Consider the following 22,134-nt stretch of genomic DNA (forward strand, 5'->3'; position numbering starts at 1 on the left):
TTTGTCAAATTGCTGAGGTACTGGAAGTCATGAAAGTGGGGAATTGTTCAGGCCATCTCCAAGTCAAGGGGTAGGGGTTGCTCTAGCTGGCTTCCGAGGCCTCTTCCAACTCTTGATCTAAGATCCTTAGGACACTGAACTTGAAGTTAGAAAAACTTGGGTTCAAATCCTGTCTCAGATACTGGTTGTATGATCTTGGGCAAGTCCCTCTCTCTCCCTGGGCCTCAGTTTCCTCATCTTGAAAATGAGCTAGAGAGGGAAATGGCCAATCATTCCAGGATTGTTCCCAAGAGAACCCCAAAATCAGACCACGAAGAGTCAAAAATGACTGAACAGCAACACGGTGTCCCATGCAAGGTGCAATCAATCAATCACTTAACATGCAATTATTTAGTTCCTACTCTGTGCCAGTCACCGTGCTAGACTACAGAGACAAAAATAAAGCTGTCTTTGCCCTCAGGTTGTTTACATTTGGGGAAGGGGGGAGAATACTACCTATTTGACTCCTGACCATGGTAGCCAAGGAAAAGAGAAAGCTCTTTTCCAGGTGTGGGGAAGGGTACTTTAGGGTAGTCCATTGGGATGCCCTTCTCCTTAGTAAGGAGCTGACAATCATAGTTTTATTGTTGTTTGCAGAGCAAGAGCTCTGGAAGGGCACAGGGGTCACAGCAGGGCAGAGGGTTACATCCAAGTGCCTGTGATGTTAGGCTTTGGAGTCCTGGTGAATGGATGCTGGTGGATGGATGAAATATGTCAGGCCGGGGGCTCAGAGGCTGAAGTAAGTAACGTAGGTAGCTTTGCTGGAGGCCCAGACTAAACACAAAGTAAAGCACAGTGGAGGAAGCCCGTTCCCAATTAGAGGTCAGGTCAGATATAAGGAATAGAAAGAGCCCAGTGGGCACAGTCTATTAGGCCTTGCGAGAAAAGCTAAATAGAATGGAGTTGGGGCCATGGGGCAAAGGGATTAGCTGGGGAAGGGAAGGGGAAGAAGCAGCCAGCCTGGACGGTGAGGAAATCCTCACCAAATTGGCCACATATTGTTACCCTTTTTCTTTTCAATCTGTAGAGGAAAAAATGTGGGTGGGGAGGAAACAATTCTTATATTTAGAAAAAGTTGAGGGCGGTGGTGAATGTATCATCCCCCAGTCCAGTTATTGTGAGCCTCAAGGAAGAGGCCAGGACTTCGGCCCACATCTATTCCTTTTGGCCTTCAGAGGACTGGCTAGCCGTGAAGTGTCCTTGTTCCAGGATCTGCTGAGAAAATTCAGATGTTCTAGTTGCCATAGGACTGTGGAGGCAGTGGATGGGGCTGGGGTGACACTCGGCCGTATCATGTGGGCTGTGTTAGGGAACGGAGCAGAATCTGACAAAAAGGAACGCTGGATAGCTGCTCTCCCTTGCCATGGACCCTGGGGGGTGGGAGAGTGAGTAGGATACCTTAGCCTTTGGGAGCCAGCTTCAGCAGGTTCCGGGGAGCTCCCAGGAGCTCGCTTCGGTCTCCTATCAATCAAGTCTTAGCTCCCGGATCTGAACTCAGTTTGCTGCTGGTGCAGTGAGAGCTTCCTCCAGATGGAATGAGCCCAGGCCTTCTTTGCCTTCTCAGCCTATCTGTAATGTCATCTGTCTGGCTTTTCCCATAAAAGCCCTGCAGAAGAGGAAAGGGGCAGCCTAGAACTAAAGGGCACTTTGTATTGTCCATTGTTTCATGGGCTCTTCATCGAATGTCCCATCCCACAGAGATAGGCTTGCATGCCAGCAGCTGGACTGAGCTTTGGTCTAGGCCAGAGCAACTCCCCCAAATGGTAACAGCATGGAAAAGATCACCAGAAATCTTAGAACGCACAACAGAAAATGTTGAGACTAGAAGAGATCTTAGAGCATAGGATAGCAAAACTAAAAGAGCCCTAAAAGAGGATGTCAGGGCTGGGAGGGGCCTTTAATCTTTAATTCAGGAAACTAGAGCCCGGTATATGTACATGAGTGTGTAAAAGATTGCAATGTGAGTCAGCAGCAGAACTGAGTCTAGGGGCTGGATCTTCTGCTTCTAGACCCTGTTCTGTCCCTGGTAGGGGAGGAAGAGAGGGAGAAGAGTTCAGGAAGCTGAGCTTTAAAGATGCCTGCTCCTAGCGGCCTGTGCCCCAGGAAAAGTGTTGCCTGCCCTTCCCTGATTTGGGCCTTTGCTGGATATGGGTTTGGTGGGGCTGGAATGGAGGCCCCGTCTGTGCTCGCACAGCCAGAGGGAGGTGGCAGGGACACATTGGGAGTGCAGGAGGTTGTCTCTGCTCCTTTTCTTCTGATCCGATGTTCTTTTTGATCTAGTCTGCCTTCTAGCTCAGTTGGAAAGGGTTTTTCTCCTCTTGAGAGTATCTGTAGCCACTGTCCCAATACTGTTATATCTTTCATAGATTCAGACTTCAGACTGAGCCAAAGAACCCTTCCTGCCTCCTGCTTGGCCGTGAAGCTGCTCCCATCACTAGTCCAAGAATGTCAAACTCAGATAGAAACAGGTCTCTGCAGACTACATGATAACTTAGAACATGACAAATGAACATTATCTGTATTGTGCTGTATTTGTCCTTACTTTGTTAAGCCTTTCCTGATGGTGTTTCACCCTAATTCTCTTGCACTAGCAACCACCGAGTAGGATACTTCTGGATTAGTTAGGGATTCAGAGACTGGAGGGCATGAAGACTCAAAGGCGGCACCGCTTTTGGCTTACTCGGGGTTAGGGATCCTGGGAGCTCCCCCTGGCCAATGTCTCCTCGCAGCCCCAGTAGCTCGGCTGCTTCTTCTACCGTCTTATCTGGGAGCCAGCCTGAGAGTGGGAACTCTATTCTCAGGCAGGCACCATGGTGGAACTAAGAGAGGGACTCAGGGAAGATACTGAGAGATCACCATGGAAGGTTTCAGAGGAGATGGGATTGACTCCCAGTTTGGCTTCATATTAGCTGGGTGACTTCTATCTAGTAAATGCCATAACCTCTTGGGACTCTAGCTTTCTCATCGGGGAAATAAGGGGCTTGCAGGACTTGTCGTTCTGAAGGTCCCTTTCAACTCTAGACCCAGTCTAGAGGAGCATAGACTTTGGAACTGGAGAAGAGAGCCTAGAGCTGAACTCCCACTCCTGTGTACCTTCCGGAGGGAACTCAAGAAGTCCTTGAGGCTTAACCCTCATTTTACAGAGGAGAAAACTTGAGTCCCCAAGAGGTTCCACACTCTGCCTGAAGTCATACATTGACTCACAAGTGCCCAACATTGTACCGGGGAGTCAAAGACAAAGTGAGATGAGGCCTGCCCCTCATGGAACTTCCTTTCTATCAGTGGAGGCAGCATACGCCCTTGTAAGTATAAGGCCAGCACATTCTTGGTAGAGCCAGGCTTTCTAATTTCAAGTCCAGGTCTCTCTTCACTGTGTACTGTTACTGCGTTGATTGCGGCTCTTTTCAGCAATGAAAACTGTTGAAAGAAATGCCTCCCCTCCCATCCCTCAATCAGGGTTGTTGGCCCCAGTGATGAAGGTTACTGTTGCTGCCCCAGTCCCCAGGTCCTGCCTGGAGTGCCTGTGATTTCCACAGTTAGTATTGAAGCTGGCAGCTGATAACTGCCAGGAGACAGTCCCCTGTGTCTTATTGGGCAGGTGTCCCAAGTGACCCTTGGGACCTTCTATAGTAGATAGGCCGGCAGCAAGGGAAATGGGGAGAGTCAGTCTCCACGTTCCCTATTCCCATATTCCTTTGTCTCCGAAAGCCCCTGAATGGGGGTGAGCAGTCGGGAGGGAGCCTCCTTTCTTCCTCCTTACTTAGTCTCTCTTGGCCTCAATTTCTTCATCTGCAAGATAATGGGACTTGCACAAGATGGTCTGTGAAGCACCTCCTAGTTTCTGCCATTTTCTGTTCTAAGGGCCTTTTACACAGCTTGGGTTTGCTTTGTTCTAAGGTCTTTTTCAGCTTTCAGTTTCTTTGCTCTCAGGTTCCTTGCAGCTATGATATTGTTTTATGTTCCAGGGCCCCTCCCAGCAAATTAAATCCAATCTTTTTCCTCTTCCCTAATCCGCTGCCCTCCCCTTCCTGTGTCTTCACAGTGACTACAGGTATGTGGCGGCAGCTCTCGCTGTCATGAGGAACGTGACCCAGCAGATCAACGAGAGGAAGCGGCGACTGGAGAACATTGACAAGATTGCCCAATGGCAGGCCTCAGTCTTGGACTGGGAGGTAAGCTCTCCCCAGAAGTAGTTGGGATTGAACCCAGAAAAAGGCCTAGAAGAAAGCAATGGACATGTGCCCCAAGGGCAGATAAGGAGGCTTGTGAGAGATAGTAATGGGGTCTTTTTTATTTTTGGCACTTAATAGTGTCTTTTTCCCAACTATATATAAAGATAGTTTTCAGCATTCATTTTTATAAGATATTAAATTCCAAATTTTTCTCCCTAAGAAAGCAAGCGAGCTGATAACGATTATACATGTAGAATCACATAGAAGTATTCCCACATTAGTCACGTTGTGAAAGAAGAAGGAAAGAAAAAACAAAAAAAAGAGTGAAAATAGTCTGTTTCGATCTGCATTCAGACTCCTCCGGAGTTCTTTTTCTGGATGTGATCAATATTTTCCATTCTAAGTCTATTGGAAATGCCTTCATCACCTCATTGTTGAAAGAACCCAAGTCCCTCCCAGTTGAATAAACACACAATCTTGTTGTTGTTGCCATGTACGATGTTCTCTTGATTCTACTCAGTTCCCTCAGCATCAATTCATGTAAATCTTTTTAGGTTTTTCTGAAATCGGTCTACTCATCATTTCTTAGAGAACCATAATAGTCCATTACATTTCTATGCTTATTCGGTCATTTCCTAACTGATGGGCAGCCTCTCAAGCCACTTCATAATCATAACTTTCATTTCTAGACCCAGACGCACTCCCATTTTACAAATGAGAAAATTGAGACACAAAAAGATAATTTTAAATTCTCAAGTTTTATTAGCATAGAATTATGCATAGTGTTTTATTCCTTTTTTGCACTTTTGCCTTATTTATTTTTTATTTTGCTAATTTAGTTGTCCTTTCTCGCCTTCAAATCCAGTTTTGTTAGTCTCTTTAAAGGTCATCCTTTAGTTTTATTTTGGTGGGATTTTTAAAAAATCATTTCTGTAGTATTAGAACCAAGAATCACACCCAGATCCCCTAAATCCAGAGTCATCCTTATCATCAAATTGTATTATTCCACAGTTGGACCTCAGAAAGAACACTGATCCTGGAGTCTGAAGGCCTAGGTTCACATCCTTTCTCTGATGATTATTGCCAGTTCCTTCCCCTCCCTGGGCCTCAGTTTCCCCTTCTGTAAAATGAAGAGATTGGACAAGACGACTTCTGAAGTCCCTTCGAGCTCTAGATTTAAGATTTTATGTATGATCTTAGGCAAGTCACTTCTTTCTTAGTTCTCAGCTTCCTCCCCTATAAAAATGAGGTGTTTGGGCTAGAGGCCCCTGAAGTTCCTCTCAGCTCTACATCTGGGATCCAAGTGTAATTTCTTCTTTTGGGGGTGAGGAGGAATGGGAGATGTGGGAAAGATGTGCACTAGCCCAGCGGTGTCAAACTCAAACAGATCCCTGCAGACTGCATAATGACTTGACATTATGTTCGATTGTATTTTTCCTTACTTTTGTTCAATATTTTCTGATGACGTTTGAATCTGGTTCCCCTGCGTTACCAAGCAGTGAGTATGATACTTCTGGATTAGACAATATTGAAATTTTCTGTTTTCAGAACTCATTGTCTTGATCCATTAAGACTGATGGCAGCTGAGCAACAGGCCTCCGGTAAAGTGCCCTGGAGATCTGTGCTTGGTCCTGTGCCATTTAACATTCTTATTAATGATTCAGATCAAGGCACAGATGGTACACTTTATCAGATTGGCAGATGACACACAGCTGGGAGGGAGAGCTCACACACCAGATTTAAGGCAGGATCCATAAGAATCTTCACAGGCCAGAGCATTGAACTGAAGCTAATTCAGTGAAATCCACTAGGAAGAGAAAGGAAAGTCTTGAGCTCCAAAATCATAAGTAGAGGGTGAAGCAGGTATAGTGAGTTAGGACCTGATCTGATCTGTAAATGATCTGGGGTCTTAGGGGACCTTAGTTTTCAGAAATGAGGTAACCACCCCTCTCATCAGATTATGAAGCATTGAGTCCGGTTCCGAACATCAGTGTTTAGGAATGTCATTGATAGTCTATGGAGTGACCAGAGAAGGCAACAAGGCTGGTGAAGGACCTTGGGTCTATGTCATATGATGATGGGTTGAAGGAATTGGGCTTGTTTAGCTTGAGGAAGAAACAATTTGAGGGAAACATGAGAGCTGGCTTGAAGTTATCTCCAGGGCTCTAACATGCAGGGGAGTACAGTTTGTTCTGGTTGGCCCCAGAGAGCAGAATCAAGAGCAGTTGGCACCTCATGTCAAGAGAAGAAGCTTCAACAAGAATCTGAATTGTCCCCAAGTGGACCGAGCATCCTCCAAAGGTGGTAGGCTCTCTTTCCTTGGAGGCCTTCTGGAAGAGGCTAGACCAGCCCTTATCAAGTGGGTCACAGTGGAGTTCCTTTTCCTATGTGGTTGGGATTAGGCGACCACTGAAGTCCCATTGTCTTACTCTTAAATGCTGTGGTTCTGAGTGCAAATTGAGCTGTTGGGCCCAGTTTTGCTAGCTGCCTTTTGGGATCTTTGGGAGTTCCTCTAGGTTTATGAAGTAGCTAGGAAGATCACGCAAGCCTTTACAATTTGTATGTGTCGATTTAGACAGGACTGGGTAAAATTTGACAGTGTTCCACGTGATCTCATTTCTTGATTTTCTTAGCCACAGCAAGGTCTAGTGGAAAAGGTATTGAATTTGAAGCCAGAGGACCTGGCTTCAGATCCTGCTTCTGTGACACTTAGCTTTGCCATATTAGGGAAGTTAGGCCACGTGATGGGCATTGGATTCTTTTTCCTCTGTGGCATAAGGTATGTTCTAAACTAGTGGTGAACACTTCAAATAGAAACTGCCCACCATATTGACTTAGGAAGCCATGAGTGTAATAAAAGTTATATTCAATCATTTTTTTTTTTTACATATATCCCAATGACACTGGCTCTAATTGGCTGACAGTCTGTCACCTCTGATACAGGGCACCTCTCAGATCTTTCATCCTAAGGCCTCATACAAACTCTAGGGCTTCCAGTCCTCTTTCTTTTTACCCCCATGCTCCTGCAGTCTCTACCTCCCACACATAAGAGAGGAGCCATGAGGATCGGTGAAGACAATGAAGGGATCTAGGCGGCCCACAGAGGAAGGATTTACTCACTTTCTGCCTTTACCCTCTCCTAACTCCTTCTCTCACTGCCCACATCTGTTGTTTTTGTGTGATATCCGGGCTTGTGTCCTTCTGCTGAGAAATGTCAGTGGCTCTCTATTGCCATCCCAAGTAAAATTCAATCTCCTCTGCTTGACATTCAAGGCCCTCCATATATCTCTGATACCACCCTCCCTTTCTAGCATTAACTCAGATCACTTTCCTCCATTTACAATCCGGTCCAACTAGATTCGTTAATATTTCCCAGACAGACTCAATATTTTTCCTGTCGCTGTGCCTAGAATCTTCTCCCTCTCCCTCTTTGGTCTATAGCATAACCTCTTGTCCTTTGCTCACTAAATCCCTGCCCCTGTTAAAATCCATTCAAAGCCATTTTCTGTAGGAAGTCTTCCATAATCACAGCTCTTGTCAGTAACAACCTCTCTCCGCCCCTTCCCCAGAGAGTGTTTGGTACCTCTTTACAGCCCCTGTACTGTAGTATGGGATGTTCTAGTTATCCAGCCTTTTATTCTGTCTCCCTGCAAGATTATGAGTTCCATGAGGAGAACCATAAAGTATCTTCACTTTGTATCTTCCTCTATGTCTGGCACAGTGTTGTGAACCCAGTAGACATTTTCGCAAATGTTCGTCAGCTGGATTTGAAATGCTTTCCATTCTAAGTACTAGATAGAGACAATGAGAGCAGACTAAGCTTTTCGAATTACTGTGCTCCCTCCAAGGAGGAAGAAATCAAGGAAGGCTTCTGTTTGCCTGAAGATCAGGGCCATTGAGTATTGTAAACTCAGGGTGAATGCAATGTGACAGAGCAGCCAGGAACGCTGACGTGAAAGCGTTTGCTTCGGGAAGGAAGAGGTGATGCTTCCAATGCCTGCTTCCCCGATTACACCACGGCGGTTTTTAGTTCTGGGGGCCACAGCTTAAGGGCATTGCTAAGCTAGAGAAAGCCAAGAAGAAGGGTCTTTAGGCCATGCCAGGTGACAGCTGATTGAAGGAATTAGGCCTATTTGGGCCTCAAGTCAAGATAAACTTCTTAACCAAGTTGTCCCAAAATGGTGGATGGCGGGCCACCTTCAGAACTTATGTTTTCCTTCTCCTTGGAAATCTCTAAGAGACTGGATGACTGCTTGTGAGGTGTATAAGAGTGGGAATTCTTTTTGGGTATGAGTTGGTATGGATTGCACCAGAAAGCTGCTGAGCTCCTTTCCAGTTTTCCAGTTCTGTGATTCTGTGCTTAGGTCCTTGAAGGATGACAGAGAAAGAAGGAAGACCAGGCATTCCAGGATAGGCCATGACTTACAGACATAAAAGGTTCAAGAGCCCAGGCCAAGTTCTGGCAAAAGTGAGGATGCTGGTTTGTCTGAACGAATGGATTAGGAGGGCTGAGGGGCGAGACTGGGACGATCATTTGTGACTTGAATGTGCTGTCAAGGTTTGTGTTAGAAACCAAGACTTGCAGTGACAAGTCCATCCAAAGCAGCTACCTCTCAGATACATGCTGTGCTGCATTATTTAGTGTTTTGTTCTTGTAACCACGGAGAGAACCAGGAGTAATGGCATTACGAATTCATCTCACGGACCGGAGCTGTCCAATATGACAGGCCATTGAATAACATTAACCAGATGGGAGAAACTGGCCATCCCTCCCAGGGAGGGGGTGGTCATGCTACCATAGAATCAAAGAAGCAACAAAATGTTCGCATTGGAACGGACCTCAGAACAGAGAATAGAGGTCATCAGAGCAGGAAGGAGCCTTGAAAGCCTGGCATATCGGAGATGGAAAGGGCCTTAGAACAAAGAGTGCTAGTGCTAGAAGGCATCTTAGATCATGGACTGACTGAACTGGGAGAGCGGATCGAATGTAGAATGTCAAAAGTAGGGAGGAAGCTAGAACAAGGAATGTCAAAATTAGAAAAGATCTTATTGTATTTTGACAACTCATTTAAGCTAGCTTGGACTTATTAGTTCAATTTACTAGATTTGTTTCGGCGTTCTAAGTCATCAAGTGTTTTTTGGAATCCTTACTGGCATCTATGGTGTTTTGGATCTGTGATGATGAAAATAACATGGTTGGCATTGCTTGAAAAATTAATAAAAATCGGCAACTAAAAAACAACCAGACCCCGGGACAGAGAACATCAGTGCTAGAAGGCATCTTAGACCATGGACTGACGGAAATGGGAAGGAGTGTTGAATGTAAAATGTCAAAGCAGGGAGCCACATAGAATGTCAGGACTAGAAGGATTCTCAGAAGACCGAAATCTGAGCTGGGAAGAACCTTCAAATTTAGAATCTCATCACTAGTAGGAACCTTAGAACAGAAAACATAAGAACTAGAAATAATCTTAGAACTCAGAATGCCAGAGCTCCAAAGGACTTTAGAACACAAAAAGTCAGAGGGAGACCTTGGATCATAGACTGGGAGTTATGGGAGAAACCACAGAACAGAAAATGTTTGAACAAACAAGCACTCTAGAACTTGGAATGTCAGTGCTCGTAGATACCTTGGAACATCGAACTCCTTAATTTTGCAAAGGAGAAAATAGGAGAAGCATAGTTGGGCCATTGTGGATGAACATGGGGACCCCAGGGTGTTTCTACCTCTACCTTCTTGGGCTATGAAAACACAAGTGACTGCCTCCAGCCCTTGTGGTAACGACAGCTCACTGGCTCAAAGACTCATCCAGCTAGGCCTAGAAGGGCCTTCGGAAGCCAAATAGTCCAACCTCTAAATTTTACAGAGGAGGAAACTGAGGCCCAAAGAAGGTTCATAAGATCAAAGAGTTCAAGGTGGAAGGGACCTCAGAGATGATGTGGCCTATTCTCAAGTTTTATGAAAGACTAATAATGACTAACATTTCTGTATTACATTAAGATTCTTAAAGCTCATTTCATACCTTCTCTTATTTGCTCCTGTGAAATACCAAAGGGATTCGTGTCCCCATTTAGTAAACCAAGGCACAGTTTACAGGCGTCAGAGACAGAATTTAAACTATGATCTCTCCTGAACGCTAGGACTCTTCTCTTTATCTATTTTTTACTTTTTGGATTGAGTGTGATTAGACCATAGGCAAAGCCAAGTTTCCGGCCTGTGAGTGAACTCCCCAATTATCACCTCCCGGAATCAAACGGTGTAAATCTCTTCTTTGTCTTCTCCAAAAAAAAAAAGGGGGGGGGGGTTCTGAGGATGTGTTGGAGCTTGTCATACTTACTGAGAACCAAAGTGTGTCAGAGATAGAAGGGCCCCTCAGAACCCAGGTCAGAGACTGGGGCAGTTTAAAGGAGACATAAGTACAAAACACAGGACACCAGCATTACAAAGAGTCTGGGAACGCAAGGTCAGAGCTGGGAGGAGCCTTAGAAGAGAAGATTAGAGGTGGGAAGACCTTAGAACAGAGGTCAGACAATACCAGAGCAGGGAGGACTCCTCATTTTCCAGAGGAGGAAGCCAAAGTTGAGTAGTCACACGGCTCTAGCAGTCCTCTGCCCCAGTTCCCCTCTGACATCCCGGACCACTAGGTAGGGAGCATCTGGGCGTCCCCAGACTCCTGCCTTACTTGCAGGAGGGAGTGAGGGGTGGGCAGCACCCTGGTATACCACCCCCCCAAGTGTCCAGGTGGGGCCAGAGCTCGGCTCCACAGCCTTGGGGCTTCCATTTGCGCTGGGATTCGCTGGGATTTCACTGCTGGGCGAGCAGAGAGGCCTGAAGGATGGCAGCCCTGGAGATCAGCAGAGGAAACCCGTCTTCCTGTCTGCCCTCCCAGGACGCTCAGATGTTTCTGGTTGTTAGAAGCATCCTCATGTTAATTTCAACTTCATTTACTAAATGAAAGAGATCAAAGCCTTTAGAGCTTAATCTGTCTTGCTGGGAGGAAGGGGCGGGAGAGAGCGAGAAGCCGGCCTTTCCCTTCCGCTTGGGAGGCCTGTCTCCTTCCAATCTAGCCACAGAAAGGCCATCGGCTCTGACTGCTCAGAGGCCACCGTGTCCAACCCCCTCCTTTGCCACAGGAGGAAAATGAGACCCCTCGTTGGAGCCAGCTCTAGAGATGGAAGAGCCCAAGACCATGTGTCCCGAGCTCCTGGAAACTGACCCGGGAAGGTTGGGGTAACTTGCCCAAGTTCCCAATTCCGAAGTGACTGAGCTGGAATTGATACCTCCCCTCCCCCCAGTTCTCCCTTTCTTTAGTCCACTTACTTTCAGCTGAAAACTTCCTGGGCTCCATTCCTTCCTTCCTTTGCTGAGCATCCTCTACCTCTAGGCAGGCAGAGCCCCGAACTGGGCCACCTGAACAAGAAAAGGAAATCATCAATTGTTCTGCTAAGTAGGGATCAATGGCCAGTTCCTGATGGAGGTGGGGGTGGGGGAAGCCATGGGAAGAGCCCGTTCCGGAGGCCTGCAGGCTTCTGGGAAATTTCCATCTTTAATTTCCCTGCTGTTGGGATTATTTCATGGAGCTGTCTCTTTGCCACTGTTCATACTCATTAAATCCATTTGAAAGAGAGAAAGAGGGAACCTGGCCCAGACAGCTGCTTTTTGACTTACTTCCTTCTGAACATTGCTGCCGGGAGCCCAGGTTTCCAGCAGATTTTCAGGGCTAGATTTTGTGTGACTAGTTTCTTTCCCTGGCTCCCCTCTCCTCCGGCTCGATTGTGCAAAGCCCTTGGGCCTATTCCACTTTGCCATTGAATGATTGGCTCTAGGATAAAGGTTCAAGTAAATAAAAAGCCAAGCATGGCGGAGGTCTCTTGAGCACTGATTTGAGAGCTTTGGTTGCCTGATGAGGCGGTCTCCTGGGACCCCGAGATCAGCTGGGACTAGACTGATTTCTCATTTTACTTCCCTGATGACGTCAGCCGGTGCGGGGAAGAAGCTAGAATTCAGTCAGAGACTAGAAGAGCTGGAAGGAAGGAGATTAGTACACAGGGCACCCAGCTTCCTTCCCTGCAGAGGAAGAAATTGAAGCCGGAGATTCTGGGCAAATGTGTTGACCGAAGAAATGTCAAATGACATTTGACAGCTCTGTAAGGCCTCCAGGGGCATCTTTTCTGCTTTGCCGTCCAGCCCCACCCCCGGACCTAGCACAGCTATGGAGGCTTACAGAGAAGTTCTGACAGCTCTCTCACCTTTCCCTCACTATGCAGGCCTCAAATACCGAGTAGAGCTCTAGATTGCATTGTTAGAGGTACACTAGTGGGGGGGGGGGGGGGGGCGTTGCATTTAGAGGCAGAGGATCTGGGTTTGAGTGTCAGCTCTGCAAATACTCCTTCTAGGATCTGGATTTTTTACCTTGGGATTATGCCCAGGATTACCTTATAACCATCATCTACTCCACACATGCTCTAATGTGATGCATCCTTTCCACCTGCCTTGCTGACATCAGAGGTCCTCCTCCTTGCTGACTGCCAACCCCCTTCCTTCCCCCTCCCCCCCAGACCCTCCAGACTAGCTTCTCACCCTCTCCCTCCTTGCCTCAAGGGCGTCACCACTTTGGATTCAGCTCATTAAGAGGAACCGGTAACTGAGTTCCCAGGTACTCGGGCTGGGAGCTGGGAACTCCAGAACAGAAAGCCCACTTGGCTTCTGCATTTCCAGGGAGCTACCCAGCCTTGGAGTCACTAGGGGAGGGAGTGGGAGAAAGAGCATGGGACTTGCTTTCCAGTAGTTCTGGCTTCTAACCCTGGTTCTGCACTGTGTGAACAAAGATAAGGCTCATCCTCTTCCTGGGCTTCAGTTTCTTCATTTCTAAAATTGAGTTATGAGTGATCTTCAGGGCCCCATTCTCTGCTGTGAAGCCCCTCCTACCTCTGACACTCCCTGTTCTGAGGCCCCTCCCAGGTCCCATATTCAGTGACTACTTATAGGATTCTACAGGCAGCTCTTGGCTACACCGAGGTTCTCTTACTCAAACTTGAAGGCTTGAGTCTGTCTTGGTCTGGGGCTTGCAGCCTGGGAGGTTTGGCCTTGCTCCTGCTTCTAGCCGAGGGATGGGACAGCTGTGCACTGGCTCCCTGTGGCTGCTGGCCCAGGGAGACACTCAACTGCAACCTCTCCCGTGTTAATAAGCAGATTTTCATTAAGCAAGGGAGGGGGGCACTAATTATAAGAGGCTGAGAAGATTCCCCCTTTCCCTGCTGCCCTTTACTCATCTGGAAAGGAGAAGGCCTTTGCCATCTGCTCAGATGGACAGTTTTCAAAGGAAAGAACATGGTCCAGTCAGAGCCTGGTGAGAACACTGGCCTAGGCTGAGCATATCCTAGTTCCAGCTCTCAATTTCTCCAGCCAAGTTTCTTCCCACCCCCACCCCAGCAGAGGGAGGGTTCCTAGGGCCTGGGGGGTAGGTGGGGCTGGGCAGTACTCGGGGCTTCCAGCTCTTTGTCAGCTCTCTCTCCCCCACCCCCCACCCATCTCCTCAATTCCAGCTCCAGGCCGTTGACCCAGCATAAGAGCCGTGGGCATTCCTGACTTCTCCCTTCAGAAATCTCTTGCCTTGAGAGAGGAAAGTGCTCCCGGTCTCATTTCTGACTAACCCAGTGAAGCTCCCATACTTGAGCCTGTCTGCAAAAGGGGCTTCTCGGAGCTAGCCTCAACAGTGGGGCTCCACTAAAGCGCCCCCCCCCCCCTTTCCACTCCCTAGGCCAAGGGAGCAGCCAAAGCCCCGCACTGGAAAGAGAACGGAATTGTAGTTCCAGTCTTCTACTGAACTAGCAATGTGACCCTGGACACCCCCTGTGTGATCTTCCCCTCCCTGTGCCGCGTCCTCCTTTATAAAAGGAGGGGGCTGCTTTTTCCCCCATTTGGTGGCACAGGCAGCAGGTTTGCTGGTTCCCTTCTACCCTCTGCATCTCAGGGGACCGGAGTGATGATCCTCCTGGCTGAGGAAGGAGCTCAGGCAGTCTCTGACCCGATTTTGTCTTTCTCAGGGGGAGGACATCCTGGACCGGAGCTCAGAGCTGATCTACACTGGGGAGATGTCCTGGATATACCAGCCGTACGGGCGCAACCAGCAGAGGGTCTTCTTCCTCTTTGACCACCAGCTGGTCCTCTGTAAAAAGGTAACCCAGCTCCGGGAAGCTCCTTCTCCTGCCTCCCTGGCGGCACAGAGCTCGGTGAGAGGGCTGGGCATTGTGGGAGGTGGGGGGATGGGGGGATAAAGGAGGGGGAGGGAGAGGGGGTACCTAAGCCCTAGCATCCTTTGCTGCAGCTCATCATGAATCTTTACACCCGTCTTGGTTCACAGCACAGGGACAGGAACCGCAGAATTGACAAAGGGGAAGGTCAGAGGTCAGGGCCAGGTTGGAGAAGCCTTGTCTTGGATACCCCAGGCTCCTCTTTCTCCTCACTGTGTAGTACCTCCTTTTCCTACCCAGAAGTCTTTGTTCTCTCTATGATCTCCTTCCTCATCCAGTGTGACCCCACTCAGGGCCTCCTTTTCCTCCTCTGGATGAGGCTGATGTCCATAAAGTCCCTTCCACTTCTAAACCCTGTGATTCCTTGTCCCTTTCCTCCTTTGGATTTAGTGTAAATCTTGTGATTAGCTTAGTCTTGTGAGTTAAAATCGAAGGATTAGAGTTGATCACCTCTCGAGTCCTTTCAGGCCTACCTGTCCCATGAGCACCAAGCTGTTTCCTTTGGCCCCGTTAGCATTTTACTCAGCTGCGGCCCCCGATAGAAGGGTTTGGGTATCACTAAATGAGTGGGGGAAGGAATTTGTGAGGGGTGGGGGCTCTTCCTAGTGTCTCTGAAAGTCCTTCATGTAGATAGCGGCCTTATCTTCCTATGGGGAAGACCTCATTCAGGTGATTAGTGAGGTAAGTTTGGACAGGTGAGAAGAAAGGAAGGAGATAGAGTAGCTCCCCAATCCAGAGCTGGAAGGAAATCTCCGAGGCCAGCAATTCTACCCCCTCAGGCAACAGAGGAGAAAATAGAGAGAGCCAGGAAGAGGAAGGGACTTGTCCAAGATCATACAGAGAATCTGATATCTAGAAGTTGGCAAGGTCCTCATGTTACTGGGGAGGAACCTGAGGCACAGGAGGAGGCCCTAGCAGGTAAATGCCTTCCTGTCAAACAGGACTGACTTATCTCGGGAACCTCAAGCCACAGGTGAGTGACCGCTTCATTTGGGATACCATACAGAGTGCCCCTGCTTTGGGACAGGCCAGATCCAGTGTCTCACATTGAGAATCTCTTCCAAATTCTGGGGCACGTTTCTTCACCTCTGTTGATGGTAGGTGCTCATTTCTGGAGCAGAAATTTTATTCTAAGCTATCTTCTCAGGCTTGCAGGAGGAAAAAAAAATCATGGTGGAGGGCTAGGAAAGTCCTAGGCAGTCACTGGTGTGGAGGGCTCATTCTGAAAGCTTCCTCCTCCACTCATTTCTGGCCTCCGTCCCATCTAGTCTTTCTCTCCACTCCCTGAGACACTACATGAAATGCTTGACTAGAAAATCACTGTCATAAAACTATCATTCTGACAATATCACTTTTTCCAGCTGAGGCCATAAATCCCATATCTGTTTTATAAGCTCTCTGGGGTGTGTGTGTGGGTGTGTGTGTGTGTATGTGTGTGTGTGCACATACACATGGATGTGCACATGTACAATGTATGCGGTGGCTGAAGGTGTATGTGTCTGTTTAATTGAGCCTGGAATCAAACAGCATCAGCATTTAAAGGACATGTTCTAAGCAAATGAGTTGACTCTTTCCAAAGATATACTGATCTCTTGTTTTTACATCAGCTTCATTTTGGAGTCTATCCCCCCCACTTCCTTACCCAATCCAAACCTTGAAGCAAAGGATTCCAAAGAAAAAGAGCAAGAGAAGTGCGTCCAACTAAGGCACCAAATAAGCTCAACGGTGTGTCCTACCTTGCCAATGAAAGGTGGTCTGGTCTCGCTCTTCTCAGCTTCATCATCGCGATTGTGCAGCATTCAGTTTTGGCTACTGTTCTCTCCTGTACATTGTTATGGTCATCACATATGGCTTCCTGGTTCTGCGAGTGTCACTCTTCATCAGTTCAACCCAAACCTCTTGATGGGCTGACTCTTGACTCAGTCTGGAGTTGAGCCTGCGTAGGAGAAGGGCTGTGGATCTGTAACTGAGATGGTCACCAGCTCACCTTCTGCCTAGCTCTGCTCCCAGCACCCCACCAAGCTCCAGTTAGCCCATCAGGCTACAGAGAAGACCTGCCCACCTGCAGCAAGACCAGCAGAACAACCCACTTCACAAGTCGTCTTCCTCTCTCACCACCAAAGTGTGCGGACACCTAGAAACAAACTAGGAAGAATGGCCAACGGACCTTGCTTCTCTCCTTTGGTTTGGTTTTGCTTTCTGAGTCCATGCTACCATCTCTAACTTCAACACCTTTCAACATGGATCATGGAGGTAGTCACTTCCTTCCCCTGGTCTTAATATCCATGTTGTAAAATGGAGATATTGGACTAGATAACCTTTCAGATCGCTTCCATTTCTAATTATGTGTGGATGTGACCTTCTGAGACGGTGGTGGAAGAGCCAAGACCAAAGGCTTGTCATCAGATAGTCTGGGCCCATGGTACACAGACCAGCCAGAAGCCAGAATGGAGCCACGTGAGATGGAGAAAGAAACCTAGAGTCATAGCTGCCCAATGAGCCAGGGTTTACCTTGGCTAATGGTAAGGAAAACAGAAGCATTCCTAACTCACCAGACATAGGAGAACTTGAGAGTGGAGGTGAAGCCTACTTCTGCTGAGAAGCCTTTCCTTGCTGCAAAAGGAATTAGTGACTTTCATCTCAGGGAAACACCAACCAGGGGCTTCCCCTACGGATTGGTAGAACTTCACATGAAGGCTACACCACTATGGCATCATGGAAAAGGACTTTCATTTGAGGCCTACAATAGGCCTCTTTCTGCTCAGCAATCAAGGACTAAGGTACATCTGTCCAAAGTGGCAAGAGGTGATTGGGCTTTTGGCCCCTTTGCCTTATCTTTCAGGCGATCTATCAGTAGAAGCCAGAAGTCCAAGACTTTCACTTCAAGTTTCCCGAGTCTTTGACGGTTCAGCCGATCTCTCCTATTTGGAGTAGAAGTAGAAGACATGGGTAAAGGAGAACTGGACTTGAGGGCTAACTGCTTCTTCAAAGGAAATGGATGGAGGAAGTGAAGGGGACACAGACTCAAATGATTACAATCTCCTTGTTAGGGCCCTTGGAATATAGACCACAGAATGTAAGAGCTGTGGAGGCCTTTAGAATCTGAGATGTCAGAGCTAGAAAGGCCTCTGTTCTAAGGAAGAGAGAATACCAGACCCGGAGGGAGCTTAGAGCATGGACTATCAGAGTTAGGAGGAGCCTTAGAACATAGACCGTTAGAGGTGAAATCAGCCTTGGAACAGGGAGTGTCAGGGCTGGGAGGGGACTTCAAACCAGAGATGTCCAAGTTGGGGGTCTTCTTAGTACAAGGGATGTCAGAGCTGGGAGGGGCCTTAGAACGTAGTCTGCCTAAGTTTGGAAAGACCTTAGAACATAGAATGTTAAAGCTGGAAGGAACCTTAAAAGGTCATGTAGTTTAATCGCCTTATTTTGCAGAGGGGGAAACTGAGATTCCAAAAGACGGAGTAAATCACTCATCTAAAGCCACACAGCTAGTTCCCAACAAAGCCTAGATTAGAACTCGGGGATCTTGGGTTTGGAGATTCCCTTGATAGCCTTCTCCCTCCCCCCACATATCTCTTCCTTTTCTCCAACTCACATTCTTTTTCTTCCCATGGCCCATGCCCTTGGTCTACCAGTGGTACTGCTCAATCCCGCTGGAGGCCCTCAGGGCTGAAGAGGTGGCTGAGCCCTGGGCTAGATCAGATCAGCAGATCTCTCTTGCATGCCGATTAGACATGGGGTGCTGGGAGGCCTGAGCTTGGCCTGGCTCCCTTACCAGCCATTCAGGCCAACCTTGTCACAGAAGTGACCCTTCTATGGCTTATGGGACTTGGCAGAAGCCAATCTCTAGGGCTGACTGGCCCTCCATGGCTGTGCCTGGTTGGCCACAGGATGCTGGTAGCAATCTCTGTCTTGCTCTAGTGGGTTCCTCCCTTCAGGACTGTGCCATAGCTGTTTGACTGTGGTGGTCAAGTTGCTTGTTGGTAATTGGTCCTTGATAGTTTCACTCCATTCTTCAACCCCTGTTTCCTTGACACCCATCCTATTCTTGAAGATAGAGAGAGGAAATAAGGCCCAGTTCCTACCTTCGAGGAGCTTATAGTTTAATAAGAAATTAGGACATATATTTAAATAGATAGATGCTTAAGCATAGAGTAAGCAAAAAGTGCACTAGTGGGTCTCAGGCCAAATGGGACAAGACATTTGAGAAACGAGGGACCGATTGCACTTTGGGGTAGGGAAGCAGAATTCAGGGAAGGCATCATGAGACAAGTGGCCCCTGAGCCAGAACTGAGTGGAAGGGAGTGGGAGTCCATTATGAGCATGAGGGTGGGGGATCGGGGTAGCCAGAGGAAAGGTCAAAAGGCAGCCGAGGAGAGGAAGCCAGCTAGACTGGACCAGGAGTGTAATGAGGACTAATGGGAGATTAGGCTAGACAGGCAGATGTGGACCAGCCTTTACTAATGCTAAGGTGGGGTCAGTGGGATAGGCAACCTATTCTTTGTCCTGAGAAGTGTGTCTATGCTTATCATCCACCCCCCCCCCCCAAAAAAAAAAACAAAAAACAAAACAAAACCCTAGTCTATTAAGCAACGACTGTATGGCGAGCACCTTGGTGAGGGCTCCAGAGACAAAAATAGGGCTATCCCTACCCTCACAAACTTAAAGTCTAATGGAAATTCAATGTAACTAGGATGCCTCATTTTCAGTAGTTTAATAACAACAACAATAATAATAACACATTGTAAAGGGCAGGAACTCTGGAGAAATATATTTAAGGTTCAGTAGGATTGATTTAATGCTACAAGGTGTCAACTCAGAGGAATCGATAAGACAACGGTTATCTAGTTTAGCGTGGTGATTACTAGTTCTCTAGTTCAGTAGGATTGATTTAATCCTAAACAAGGGGTTAACTCAGTAGAATTAATACAATGATTCTCTAGTTTACATGTACTTAGTATAGTTCTACAAGATTGACACCTATGATGATGTACTTGTAATAGAGTAATAAACTGAGGACAAAGTCAGCCACAGAGATTCCATCTTTGCTCAGGCTCCTGCTGGCTCTCCTGCCTCCTGCACTTTGGGAGGGACTGGATCACACTGGAAGACTGAAGGAGACAATAAAGACTTTGGACTTTATCCCCGACTATTCTCGTGGTGATCATTCTGCTGAGACCAAGGCTGGTCCGAAGGCCCTCCAGAAAGCTAACCAGGACATTACAGCACATGACGAATAACTCTCTGAGACTCTTAAACTCATCCTGGACCACACCGACAGAGGGAGTTTCCTCACTGAGAATTCCTTAAGTGAATGATACCACAAATCTACCCCAGCAAATATTTTTTTTTTTGTTTTTAAGAAGAATGTAGCTGACATGAACAAATGAAATACATTATGTGCCAAGCACTGTATCTAGAGGGTTAAGCACACTATATCCCTCACTAGCCCATTTTCCAGATTAAAAACAAGAAGTAGGAACAGGAAAGAGCTTAGCCAAAATGGCCTACCCTGGAACCTCAGGAACCTGACATATTCAGAGTCTAAGTTTGGCATGTTCTTCCTTGACTCCTGCTGGATTTGGGGCCTTAATGGAGAGGTGCTCCCACTGGGGGAGGTGCCCAAGTACATGAGTCAGAATCTCCGATCTTAGGCCAGTTGGGGAGAGAGGACATATTTACCCAGACAGAGAACAGGTCAAGTCAATGAATATTTAGTAACTTGTACTGTGTGCGGGCACCGTCCTAAGGACTGGTGATCCCTGAGAGGCCCGAGCTCTGTAGGAGCTCAGTGGGGGAAAGCTATCCCATGGACTAGCCTGCCTAAAGTTTCCTGAAGGTCTTACAGATTGAATTGGGAGCCAAATGCCAGTCAGGTTTAAAAGAGGGAAGGCCTTGCAGACAGAATGACTAGTGTGAACAAAGGTTTGGGGGCAAGAAAACACCGATTTTGTTCTGGGCCAAAATTTCAACTAATGATATTTTGAGATGGAATGGGTCTTCAGGAGTCTCTCATCCCTATTATGAATGGGGAAATTGGAGCCACTGGGTCCTAAAAGACCAGCATCTGCAAGGAACTGGGAGCAAACAAGTTTGGTTTAAATCTTGCCTCTTCAGATTTGTAGGACCCGGCTTTGCTGGACATTTTAATCTTATCGCTTTTTAACATCAGAAAGATGCTCGTAATAGAAATGATTTATCTGTATCTAAACACCATGTACTGGGTGAATAAGTTGGATGGGGGATCTGGGGGGATTATTTACAGATGAGCAAACTGAAGTATCCCAATGCAGACAAGCAGGAGGCAACAAGTTGGGACTCAGCAAGGATGTTCTAGAGGGGGCTGAGCTAAAAAGCAAAACCAAGTGCTACGAGGCACTTTGCCTAACTGCCTTCTGGAAAAAACTTTCCAGTCAGTTATTTGGTGTCTCCCCCTCCCTTCCTCCCTCCCCCCACTCCCCAATTGTGTTGTCTAGACAGTGTTTTCCTAGCCCGGTTCAGAGTATATCATGTGGGACAGGAGGCAAAGCTTTTATGGAGTTGGGTTATTGGACATCCGTCTCTTTCTTCTTATCTCTCCCGGCTATGTCTCTGCTGTGGAAGGAGATTGGATTAGTCTGACAGGAGCCTTTGTCCCCGACTCCCCATTCACACACACACAGCACACGGCACGCATGAGCGCGCGCCCACACACAGCTCAGATGATGATTGTAAGAATGCTGATCGGACCCTTCGTCCTAGAACAGATCAATTAGCTTGCATGGAGCTTAGTGGAAAGAGGCTTTTGGTCGGAGCCCCAAATTTGCTGCTGTGTGACCTTAATAAAATCCTGTGGCCTCTCTGGATCTCAGTGAAAGAAACATCATTTGCTCTACCTACCTCTAGAGACTGTGGGCTTGTTGCCAAATTTGAGAGAAATTAGCTGCTTTTATTAATAAGCACACATACAGGAAGCGGGATTCCAAACCAGGTCCAGCTCCTGGTGGGCTCTATGTCTTCCTTCCCATCCACCCCCCACCTCCTCTCTTGCTAGGCCCGTTGCAAACTGGAATGTGCTGTTCCTACTGGGGATCCAAGTGACCTGCTCAGAGTAGCTCTTCCAATGTCTGTTTATGCCTCCATCTTGGAGAACTGACATAGCCCATTCTGCAGGCTGGGTGCTTTGGGTGCCAAACCATCTCCCTGCAGCCTGCGTGCTTTTTTGTAGCTGTGTTCTTGGACGGGAACATGGCCACGGCCATGGTGGTGACAAAAAGGCAAGAACGGTTTTTCCCAGAGCATTTCATCAGCACCTGAGGCTGAGGGGTTGCACAGCTGAGCCAGGGGCTGGCCCTCCCAGACAGCTCGGAGGAACCCACCTTCCCTGGAGGGTGGAAGGACTCAACCGCCAACCCTCAGGTCTGTCCCAGGTCAGGGGGGCAAGGCCACTGAGAGCAGGAGATGAGGTCTGAGTGACAAGTGTGCTAAGGTCAGTATAATAGGAAGGTTGGAACCAAGCCGTCAGCTTGAATCAAAGTGAATGAGCCTTTCAGACACCGTATAACTTGACTGGGAGGGCACAGAAAGTTGGAGCGGAGTGGAAGTTGGCTGGCTCGGTGCTGCCCAGTGGAGGAGACCTGTTGAGATGGGTTGGAACAGGATTTCCAGAGCCCAAACTTTAATGAGG

The 22,134-nt window shown here is 47.6% G+C and overlaps 1 protein-coding gene across 7 annotated transcripts in view; it reads left to right on the forward strand.

Moving 5' to 3' along the window:
* Window positions 1–22,134, forward strand: part of ARHGEF9 (Cdc42 guanine nucleotide exchange factor 9) — a 240,944-nt gene that overhangs the window by 203,969 nt on the left and 14,841 nt on the right. For all 7 annotated transcript variants that reach the window (XM_031944668.1, XM_031944669.1, XM_031944670.1 and 4 more), the window contains 2 exons: window positions 4,082–4,211; window positions 14,259–14,390. In XM_031944668.1, coding sequence (XP_031800528.1) covers window positions 4,082–4,211; window positions 14,259–14,390 — 262 coding nt within the window. The remainder of the gene's footprint in view (window positions 1–4,081; window positions 4,212–14,258; window positions 14,391–22,134) is intronic.

The sequence above is a fragment of the Sarcophilus harrisii genome, chromosome X, assembly GCF_902635505.1.
Source record: "Sarcophilus harrisii chromosome X, mSarHar1.11, whole genome shotgun sequence".
Lineage (NCBI taxonomy): Eukaryota > Metazoa > Chordata > Mammalia > Dasyuromorphia > Dasyuridae > Sarcophilus > Sarcophilus harrisii.